Source organism: Centrocercus urophasianus, unplaced genomic scaffold, assembly GCF_019232065.1.
Source record: "Centrocercus urophasianus isolate 14NV4802_14NV808 unplaced genomic scaffold, USGS_Curo_1.0 seq_22, whole genome shotgun sequence".
NCBI lineage: Eukaryota > Metazoa > Chordata > Aves > Galliformes > Phasianidae > Centrocercus > Centrocercus urophasianus.
In genome coordinates, this window is record NW_024884778.1 from 12,755,620 (window position 1) to 12,767,145 (window position 11,526).

General features: G+C 44.2%; 1 protein-coding gene across 1 annotated transcript in view; it reads right to left on the reverse strand.

The window, feature by feature from the left end:
* The window catches only part of CACNA1D (calcium voltage-gated channel subunit alpha1 D), a 165,904-nt gene extending 155,246 nt beyond the window's left edge, over positions 1 to 10,658 (reverse strand). The window contains exons 1-3 of the mRNA XM_042823828.1: positions 10,613 to 10,658; positions 8,384 to 8,702; positions 6,082 to 6,187 (exon numbers count right to left, since the gene is read on the reverse strand). Of these exons, the coding sequence (XP_042679762.1) occupies positions 6,082 to 6,187; positions 8,384 to 8,702; positions 10,613 to 10,658 (471 nt within the window). The remainder of the gene's footprint in view (positions 1 to 6,081; positions 6,188 to 8,383; positions 8,703 to 10,612) is intronic.
* Positions 10,659 to 11,526: the final 868 nt, after the last annotated feature.

The window sequence follows — 11,526 nt, forward strand, 5'->3', positions numbered from 1 at the left end:
TTGCTTAAAAAGTACCAACTTCTGCCACTCATCTGAAACTCTTGAAACTTGACTGACCACAGTTTTAATGTAAGGCTCAACTGCTTTCCCACTGCCCATTCAGCTGTTACAGTAACTAACAACATGGTATATTTGGAAGGGCACAATGTTACTGAGAGCAGCCTAGACTACAAAATTTAACAGATATACCTTTATTAAGCTGTCAAAAAAAAAAAAAAAAAAAAAAAAAAAAAAAGGCAAAAAAAAAAAAAAAGGCAAAAAGAGAAGGATTAAAGCCCCACAGCATTTCCCAGCACAATTAAACTAACAAATCCACCTTCTAAAAAGCTGGCACTATTCACTTTGGAAGACTGACTTTAGGCTATATTAGAAAAAAAAACCAAACTCTTCCAGTCCTTTCTGGTATACTCTGCATCTCCCTAGGCATTTTGCCAGCAATGCACTACCAGCAACTCTTTTCAAGGAGAGACAGGCCCTTAGTAGGAATTCCCATAGGAACAAGCACGCAACTTTAAAAGTGGAAAAAACATTTTCTTTCCATCAGCAATGATTAAGTACATCTTTTTTGTGGGGCCTCCTGGTCTGGATAACTGAACAGCTATCTCCTACGTTTAAAGATGGGAAATTATTTTTCCAGCGTCATCAGCTAAAGCTTGAAAGACCTGTTGAAGTAGCCAGGTCTTCAGTTATACTGGGAAACACAAGAATAAAAGAGTAATAAGGACAAGCCTGTGTTATTCCCAAACCACCACAGACCCAAGCAGCTCTTCTAGCAGCTGGAAATCTCCAATTCAGTCTTGCTCACATCTTTCTTCCCTTTTCCTAACCCAGAGGAAGAAGCAAAATTTCTCTTTCATTCACCACTAGAGATGGACTTGACATGCAACAATTCTCCTTATCAAACAAATAAAATCAAAATAGATCAAGAACCAGCTCTACTAGCATAGTAGAGAGACACAGAGCAGAGTAGGCCTAAGAGGTGGCTGCAGGACAAAGTGGATGTGATGCGCTAGCAATCCAGAACTCTGATTTTATTTTGAAGAGGTGTGCATTACAACATAAAAAGAATGAAAAAACTATGATCAGCACTAATAAAAGTCAAACCATTCCATAACAGCTTGCAAGTGCATAATATGGGAAATACAGGGCTGGCAGAAAGAAAAAAAAAAAAAAAAAAAAAAAAAATGAAGATAGGGTTGAGCAAAACAAACCATTTTTAAATAAAACATACCATTTTCAAAGAATCTACTTGCAGAAGGGTCATCAATTAAGGAAGTCTTGCAGCTGTCCGAAGGTTATTTGCTAAAGCACACTGCCTCACTTAGTAACCATCAAACAGCCACACTGCTCATTTTCAGCAAAATAAGTCAGGCTGCTGCAGTTGTACAACAACAAACAAACAAACAAATAGATGTCAGAGTAATCAGTGCACAGAAAAAGAAGAGACTCGGGCTCCAAAGCGCCCTCAGCTGGAAGAGCAAACATGGCAAATACAGCATGTGTAAGAACAACCCCATTTAAAATACACCGCAGAACATTTAGCAATTCAACTGATTCCAAGATACTAAATGTTGTCAAAACCCACAGCGTTCTACAAAATACATTTTCAGATAAGCTATGTTAGCATAGCCAAGTGCAAGGTAAAAATCCAACAACCTTTTCAATGGGTGGATTAATTAGTCATGTGGCCACAGGAGTGAATGAGTCATGGGATTTCTAATGAGATAAGGACAGGAAGCCCAACATCTTAAGTCAGGAGTTCAAGTGGGTGAGTACTCTGCTGCTGTGACCTAGATTGAAGGCACAACTAACAGTTCAGGGCCAGCACCTAAATCTACTTAAAGAGAACATCTTTGCCTTAGAGAAAACCCAGACAGTACCTTTCTGTAGCAGTATCCCTCACTATGGCTCTCCCAGTTCCAGCTCCTGGGAAAACTTGAAATAAATGAAGTACCTAGCTAATGAGTTCTGTAGGCACAGCTGGGAGACCTCACCCTTTGAGGGAGTTCCCCACTAACCATCATAGTCAGAAGCAAAGCTGAAGAATCCTGTTGTTGCAGGCATAGAGTCTGTGATTATCAGCAGACTCAAGAGTTTTGTGCTTGTGATTTTGCACTTGCCAATTTGCTGTAATTAATGCAAATCCTCCAAAATGGGGGCTTTCAATCTCTTATGCAGAACAACCTCACCCGTGAAAACCTGTGGAGTCTGGTCTCAAGAGATGCAATACGCCTAAAGCAGGCTCAACTCAAATTTCAGGGGTCACGTCTTCATCGATTCAGCATGGATGCCTTCTTATTGTTCGTGTTTAGTTATTAAAAGAAGAAAAACTAAAAATGTTTTGATCACAACAGAAACGCAGACCCACATTATGCCAGTCTGCCTGCATGCTGTAAAAAAGCCCAGTGCTAGTCAAACCAGTGGTAAAGTAAGTAGGAGGCAAAGCACAAGGAAGGAAGAGATAACAGAACAGGATGATACAAGAAAGAAAAATTGAAGTGAAACAATGAGAGCAAAGCATGGTGCAGGAGAGGACCAACAGAAGAGTAAACAGAGCGGGAAGCCAGAGGGCAAAGTAAAAGATAGAAGTGAGTGGGAATTTAATGAAGACAAAAGACATGAGGGAAAATAACACAACACGGATGTGGATAAAAAGCAGAAAAGGCAGAAATAGAAGAAATGTATATATACAGGAAACTCATCATCCATCCAAAAACAGCTTCTTATCAAACCCAAACAAGAGACACTGCCAAAAGAAGTTCAGATCACCTGAAACTTCTGAAAGCAGATGAAAAAATAAATTAAAACATGAATGAAGTGGTGAGATTATGAGAATTTCAGCAGGGATTACACTGACCCTGTTCTCTTGATGCATGAGAAAAAAAATATCTGCCTTCAGAAGAACTCTGCCCACCTGCGAACTGATTAAGGACTAACCATTCAAACAGAATTTGGAATCTAGCTGAGCAGCTTTTTGAAGTTCATCAGACTGTGCTCTGTGCAGAATAGACGAGCATAGCAGAAGTGCTCCACTCAAGGAGGAGAACCTCCCTTCCTCCCACCACTCCTAGCACACACCAAAAACATGCCAAGGCATTTTCTTGAGAAACTTTCCCCAGAACACAGGACTGTAACACTGGTTAGTGGCCAAGCTCAGTCCATTCAGAATTTAACTCTGTACTCCTGATTTGTTTGAAGCGTGTTGTTTTGTACCATTCAGTACTAACATACCATTCCTAAGTGGGAATGAGGCTGACTATGAGTTTACAATGCAAGAAAAAAGATGTAGCGCAACCTTGTACTCCCAGAGAACAGCAAAAAGGCAGAACAGAACAAGTTCCATTTCTATTTCCCACTTATCCATGCTCCATTGTTTTCTGCCCTCTTGTACCCTGCTCCCACTTTCCACACCTGAACACAGACTATATGTATTTTACCTTTGTTCACCTCTAAATATAAAAATGAAGTATGAACATGTCTGAGGTTCTGGGGTTTTATTGCAAATCAAGAAACACATAAGCCACTTCAGCAGGCTCACAGAAAACAGTTAACCAACCCAACTCAGTGAAACAACACTGATACACCCACCCCATGAAAACCAAGACCTAAATCCATACACAAACTAAAATTTCTAAAGCTGAGCTTTTGGGGTTTACATAACGAGAAAGAAAAAGCACTGGAAGCAGACCACGTTTCACTCCAGTCTCTCCCCACAAGACAGAAATGATGCAAATACTGAAACCTGTACAATGTCAGTGGATTCCTGCATCCAGAATAGGGAAAGGATGAAGACAAGACTGTGGGGTTGACGGCACCACAAGCCTGAGTTGGCAGTAGATAAGGAGAGTATCTTATATCCTCCCAATGTTTGAGTCTGAATTAAAGAGAGATCAAACTGGCTACACACAGCTTATAAAAGAGAAACACCTCCATATAACAGCGGCTAAAATCCTTCCATACTCACAAATCTAATACACTATGTAAGCTCTGAGCAGCCTGGTCTGGTGGTTGGAGATCCTGCACATAGCAGGGGATTGAAACTAGATGATCATTGTGGTCCTTTTCAACCCAGGCCATTCTGTGATTCGATGTGGTTTTTAAACCAGTAACAAGAAAGATCTGAACATTATTCAACAGTATTATAACAACTGACACCTCTGCCTCAAACGTGTTTATATGCACACCACAAGAATCAGGAAATAAGTGCTGAAAGAGATTCCCAATTAAGCCTAACAATTTCCAAACCAGCTCAAACATAGTATTGCTTCACATTATACTTGAATCCTCACTATGGGTTTAACAAAGAAAGTTGGGCTAAACTAGAAAAAAAATGGCAACAAAATCCCAGAGAAGGTTACATGGACCCAGAGCAATAGTCCATGTATTTTATGATTTAGAACCCTTGCTATAAGGAAAGCCAATATTTCTCATTCCAGAGCAATGTATGCTATTAGCAAGCAGACAAGATGCACCTTTACATTCCGTTATCTGGGCTGTCTGCCCCAGCACATGCCAGTACTTGAGCAAACCTAGTGAAATTACTCATAATTAACATCGGTATACACAAGTTGCAAATTTAAATAGCAAAGTTGTCAAACTATATGTACAGCTGACTGCGTTCAAGATCCATAATTCGGAGTGATCCAGACCCTTTCTACTTCAAAGGGACGGGGATCTCTTACTAAAAAAGCATAACGTGTTTTTGTTCAGACCAACCTGTCCACCCACCCACTTTAATAGAAACATCAAATACAAAAATGTCCATTTCTTTCTGAACACATTGTAGAATTGGGTCAAACACCAACCTAACAAAACAAATACTAAAAAACGTTTATTTCAAAATTATTAGCTTCTGACACAAGCATCTGTTTTGCCCTTTTCACGTAACGCTTTAATGAAAGTAGTTATTAACAGACCTCTTGGTGGACTGACAGCTATGGAGACTTGTGCCCTGAATTTCTCACAGAGGATAAAATGAAGAAATAGAGACTATTGGCTGGCTAGATAAACAGCTGCACAATGCGTTCTTTACACTGACCTGAATTATTCTGCCTTTCACCAGCATTTTTATTGCTTGTATTTGCTTAATCTTGATAAACGAGATGTATATAAAATGGGTCATATGAGAAGAATTACTTTTAGGAAAATAAACATGCTCACGTGCACCAAATGCACACATTTATCTTCATAAATAGAAAGCCTCATATCAACCTAACATTTCCCTTCCAAAGCAACCCAAGTTTACCTGCTCATTGATCTGGCACCCTTCCCCACCGCCACTATGCCAGAAAACAAATCACAGACTTGCAGAACTCATAGGACCACAGAGCTCTGCTATTTCAAAATGCTGCTTAGAATAAATGAAACCATGATACTGTATTTCAAATCACCCTTGTGTGTAATAGAATCTGTAAGACTTGGAGACTAGCAACTAAATTATTTTTCGTTACATTTTCAAGTACAACACTGCTACCCTATTTTCAGCTGAAGAAATACAGCTCCACAAATGAAGTACCCATTGTGTTATCATCCCTTTTCAAAACAACTTCTAGAAGCACTTACTGCTGTTATAATTCACGTTGATGTTCTTACCACTTTGCTGTAAAATTTTCCACCATTCTCTTTTAATAAAAGCTAAAATAACAGCTAAAAATACAGACAGCCAAACAGCAGCCTTAAAAATTGAGGATAGATTAGACAAGCATATTAGGTAAGGCAGTAAAACTTCACAGGGATTGAAACAGACATCTCAACAACAGGAATTCAAATACAAGTTCTTACACCACACAGATACATAGACACACACAGAGCACATCTTTATGGTACATTCTCTGCCAAAGAATCTCACCACTGACAACAGAATTTTAAAATATGACATAAGAGAGTACATATTAAAACTGAAAATAAAGCAATTGCATATTCTGACTGATATTTTATTTGAAAGTACCACTGCATACCATACTAATTATTATTATAAATTATTATAAAATTATTATACTTAATAGTCTTAAACACTAGCAGCCAATCTTGACCACCAAGATAAAACTTCAAGACATAAAACAAAAACTCAAGAGTACTCACCAAATTATGATTAGTTGAATTAGAATCATCTTCTGGGAATGGGATGTAAACAGCTAAGGCCACACAGTTGGCAAAAATAGACAGTAGTATAAATATGTCAAATGGTCTGGAAAATCCTGTTAAGGAATTAATGGATTCCGAGCATCTACAAACTTTTAAGCCTTTCTGTTTCAATACTCACAAACAGTTCTTTTAAGGCAATCTTTAGACTGTTAAGTGGGGCAAACATCAAATCACCATTGGTTATATCACTGTATCAAATTATCTTCCATCACAACAATGTCTCAATGTCCCTTTCTCTTTGCAAAAGCAAGAAAGCTATTACTCTCGCTGCCAGAGAACTCTTCATTTTTCTGACAGTGGAACTCCTTAACAGTTTTGCTTTGGGCAGAGCAGAACAAAGTCTGGGTAAGTAGAATGGCTAACAGCATGCCATTCTTGGCTTGGCAGCCATACAGGCTCAAAGCCTCTCAGACTTTTGCACAAGTGACATGAAGTACAGCTACAGTTTTAACACTGCATCTGGATAACAGTAGTAGAATCCTGAAGACACGTTTCCTCTGGTTAAAAAAGAAAAAAAAAAAGAAAAAAGATGTTTCCTCAAATTCATACTTAGAAGTTCATCCTTCAGCTTATCATCAATTTGCCTTACCCTGAAAAATACTGCATTATTTCCTCGTAACTAAAAAAGACAGAGTTACCCAGATAAGATTACTTGTAGAATGTCAGATAGGGAATACTTTGAACCTTAGCTATGATTTTTGCCATTTTTTCCTGTTATCTCAACGCACACCTTCTTGGTATACATCCATAAAATTCCCATAAAAGACTGAGGGAAGAGTACCAAATACAATCTTTGTTTCCTCCAAAGAATATTTTGGTCAGTTCACAATACACTTTTTCTGAAGAAAACACCTATTAAGCCCACATGCCCATCAAGTACTTTTAAATTTTGTTTGTTGGCAACGCAAAGTTTGTCACCACCAGGGTTGGTTTTTTATGTCCCTAAAAGCCTGTGAATATCAACAACCATTACATTGTACACAAAAGAACAGAGCACCCACCTTAATACACAGCATTCTCTGGACTGAAATGAACAAACCACGTCAGTGCAAGACTTACAAGCTTGTTTCATGATACAGCGCTACTGGGACCAACTCAGCCTTGCATTATTCCACTTCAGATTCATAGCAATTTAATTTAACTGACCTTAGCCAAGGAGAGGCCAATCCACTGAAATTAGTTGGACTTCTACCAGTTTAAAATGAAAGTAGAATCTGTTTCACTATCTTTAATTACATTCAAAGAATTGAAAAAACAAGCCCTATAAACGAGGAACATTTCATACTGCCAGCATGGGTGTTCTGTTTAAAGTAAGAAAATGAGCTTTACTTTTGTAATGTACTCTCCTGAACAGCTATTTCCTGCTACAGGAATGTTGCCATGGCTAACAGGCAAACATTTTTCTCCTTGTACCTCAACAAACCTTTATCTTCTATTTCAAACTTCTTTCTTGAGAATTAAACAACATATCATATCTGTATGATATTACTTCTTCCAAATAAATCCACAGACTTTCAAATCACAACCACTGAGACAAAGATGAAGCAATCCTTCCCAGCACACACACCACCCCAAGGAGAAGCTGGTGTGTCTGGTCTGGTCTCCTACCTACAGTCATACATGCTTCCAAATATTTGATGGTAGAATTGTTGTAGAAGTTCAAAAGATGAATATAGTTCAGGCACCTGTATGTACCAACTGTGAATCCTTAGCTTAGCTAAGAAAACATCACTTTTAGCAGTTGGAAAACAATTTTTAAACGATTTCTACATTCGGCCCATTTGCCTTAATAGTAATACATCTGAGCACAAGATGGAAGATAAAGGTTTGACATCTTCGGTCATCTCCAAGTAAGCACTGCTAGATGAACTCTTAAGCATTCGGCCTTCTTTAGAACAGTAATGAACAGAATGTGGAGATCTGATGGAATATAATGCAAGCTTATAAATTTATAAGGTTAAATTCTGAATGCGTTCCCTTTTTCCCCTAAGAAAAGAAAGCAATAGCTATGAGCTGTTCTCTGATTTGATTTACTTACTTTAGCGAAACAACATCCTGTTATTATGACATCGATCAAGAGCCATTTATGCAAAACTAGCTACCATTAATGTTAATGAGAGTTACACACATAGGTAGAAGTACAGTGTTAGCTATGCTGCTATCAGAGACATAGCAAGACAGTCTTGATACACCTAAAAAACTCAAGAAACAGACGAACTGAAACTGCATCAAAGGATACTTCCATTCTACTAGACTAATGCAGGCTCTTCGTATGGGGTTGTTGAGGGATAAACAGAAAAGGGCACGGGGTGGCCGACTATTAGATGTATTACCCTGTTTTTTGCTCTTGGCATATTGCTGGCGTTTTCTTTGGGACAGAGATCCTACAGGCTGAGCTGTGGTGGAATTCATATTTTGGGCAGCCTTTGCTTGTCTAGCAGCATCAATTGCAGCTTGCCAAGACAGAACAGTTTGCTTGGATGGTGCTGAACTGTTGGACTGAGTAGTTGGTCCGTCACCAGGGAGAGGAATTCTGGTGCTGCTTGCATAGTTCGCCTCTGTGAGAGAAAAGGGGAAGAAAAAAAAAAAAAACTTGTTTATAACTTTTTATGCTATAATGTGTCACTGTGTTTTCGATGAAAAGATTATTTTAAGACCTCTTGATGGTGTGATGCCTATATATGTGCATACACTCATGCTCTGCAGTATATATATATATGACTGTAGGCAAATAAATATACGTACACGTAATTGAACATATACGTATGCATATATGTGATTGAACAGTAGCCAAAAAGGCTCAGGAGTCAGCATTATAACTTCAAGTCAAATCTAAGTGTCAAGACAAGTGCTTCAGCAACTCTGCATTTTGAGTCTCCCACTTGCTACAGACTTGATGGCAGCTTTACTGTCACCATGTTTATCCAGTGAAGCATTCCTCCTCCTAATGACCAACTCTGCTGCAGAACCTTAGCGTTCAGCACAAAAACAGTCATTTACACATGCTTTTCAACGGAAAACAACCAATCTACCTTCCCAAACAAAAAGATTAAAAGAAATCCTGTAAGCAAGTTGAATCTCACCTCGTTAGAACACAGGGATGCCTCCCACAAGTTAAATTCCCACAGTGTGTGGTGGTAAATACGTTGATAAGGTAGAGTTTCACATGTGAAACCAATGCAAAGGAATGCTTCTTTCTACTTCTTCACGAGGTTCCACTACATAAATCATACCTTTTAAACAAGGTTTTTGAGCTCTTTTTATTTAGATGGCTCAATGCCACCTCCTCGCACAGATCTCCGCTCCTGACTGGAGCAGCAGAGCCGACTCCTACGTGCACCTGTAGGAAGGAGCAGCTCCTAAGTGAAATTCAAAACTTGAAGACGCCTGGGTGGGCAGAACATGGAGGAATGATGGCAGAATCCACGCGCAGGGAATCAGGGCTGGCAAGCGGAACGGATCTGCCCAGGCAGGAGGGGAAGATAACTCCCCAGCGACCGCCGTTCGCAGAAGAGGGGAGCACAGCCCTCCCTTCCTAGACTGGGGGAGAGGAGATAACAGCAACGACGCGAGAGCCCTGAACGTGCGTCGACGTGTGCGAGCACGGCCCCGCCGCTCCGTGCCTGCGTGAGGGGCGGCCGCGGGGGCTCTAAGATGGCTCCCGGGGCGGCGGGGTCAGCGCGGGGCCGCGGCCGGCATCGTGTGGCGGGAGCCAGGCAGCCCTCACCGCCGGGCCTCGGGGGGGGGAAGGTTGCTCGGGGGTGGCGGAGCCGATGTCAACGTTTTGGAAAGGGTTTCTGCCGGTTCCCCCCCCGTCCTCCTTTTCCTTTTTTTTTTTTTTTTTTTTTTTTAATTTCTCAAGCAATTTGACAGCATCTCCCCCGCCTTCCGCCTGCCCCCTGGGATGCCGTGCAACGTGGTTCGGCGCAAAACAGCCGCTGATCGACGCATCTAGCTGTCATTCTCCTCATCTGTGCTAGCGAGCGAAACAAAGCCCGAGCGCCGTGCTCCCCGGGGAACCTCTGCCCCCGGCGGGCACGCAGCAACGGACTCGCGGCTCATATGGGGGAGCGGGGGGAGAATCGTTCGAAAGCGGCAGGGAAGGACGTGCGGAGCCGGCACGGGACCGGCGCAGCCCCGTGGCGCCCCCTCAGCCGCCCGCCCCCAGCCGCTGCCGCCGGCGCTGTGCCCCCGCACCCGGTTCGGAGCGGCGCGAGCGGAGCCGCGTCCGTCCTCCCGCCCTCAGCTCCAGCCTCGCGCAGCATCCCGCTTGCCGCCGAACCTCGCCCCGCGCCCTTCCCAGAGCCCGGCAGCTCGCCCCCTCCCCGCACCAAACCCACCCCGGCCCCAACGCTTTTCCTCCCTCCCTCCTTAATCCCCGTCTCCCAAATCCCTCGCAAATCCTCCCCCGCGCCCCCTCCTTCAGCCCCGGGCACGCCGCTGCCCTTGCTGCCCGCTCCGCTCCTACCTTCTGGGTGCTGCTCGGGCTGCTGCTGCTGCTGGTGGTGCTGCATGATTCCCACTTTCTTCGGCGCGCGAGAGGAAAAAGAAAAAAGCCCAGGGCCGAGACGTCCCCCGCCGCCCCGAGCCAGGTGCGCGCTGCCCTGCGCTCCGCTACCCGACCCCCATGGTAGCGACTAGCGACGCGCGAGGGGCTGCTCCCGCTCCTCCTCCTCCCGCCGCTGCTGCCGCTGCTTCGCCGCTGCCAAATCCCTCCGAGTTTGGGCCAACATGACACTCACATCCGGGTGACACGGGATCTCTCCATCCCTAGCAACCGCTAGAGCCGCTGCCAGCTCGTCGGTCCCCCCTCCTGCCGCCGCCCGCTCCGCGAGCCCCCTCCTCCAGGTGCCGCTCCTCCTCAGCCCCCTCCTGCCGCTCGCCGCCGCCGCCGCGGGCTTAACTCCCTCCTCACTGCCACTGCCGCTGCCGCTGCCGCCGCCGCCGCCGCCGCCGCCACCACCGCCACCTGCTGCTGCTGCTGCTGCTGCTGCTGCTGCCGCGCTCCTGGGGCCGGGCCGGGCGGGGGCGCGGAGCCGCTCGCTAATCGCCCGGAGCTCCGACGGCCGCAAATAGAACCGGCGCCGCTTTAACCCCTCCGCCGCCGCTCCGCAGCCCGCCCCCGGGCGCGCCTCCGCACACCGCCACCCCTCAGCCGCCTGCTACTGGCGCCAGCCCGGCTCTCCGCGCCCGTGTCAGCACCGAGACGCGAGTGGGTTCGGGGCCGCCCCTTCCACGCCTTGCGGTGAACGCATCCCTCGCTCTCGCTCTGGACACCTCCCCGCCCGGTTCTCGTGCCCACGTGCGCACTGCGAACCCTCAGTTCCTCAAACCTTCAGCGCCTCGACCTGTTGCAATGGCTCCATTCCCATCCTAAGCCAA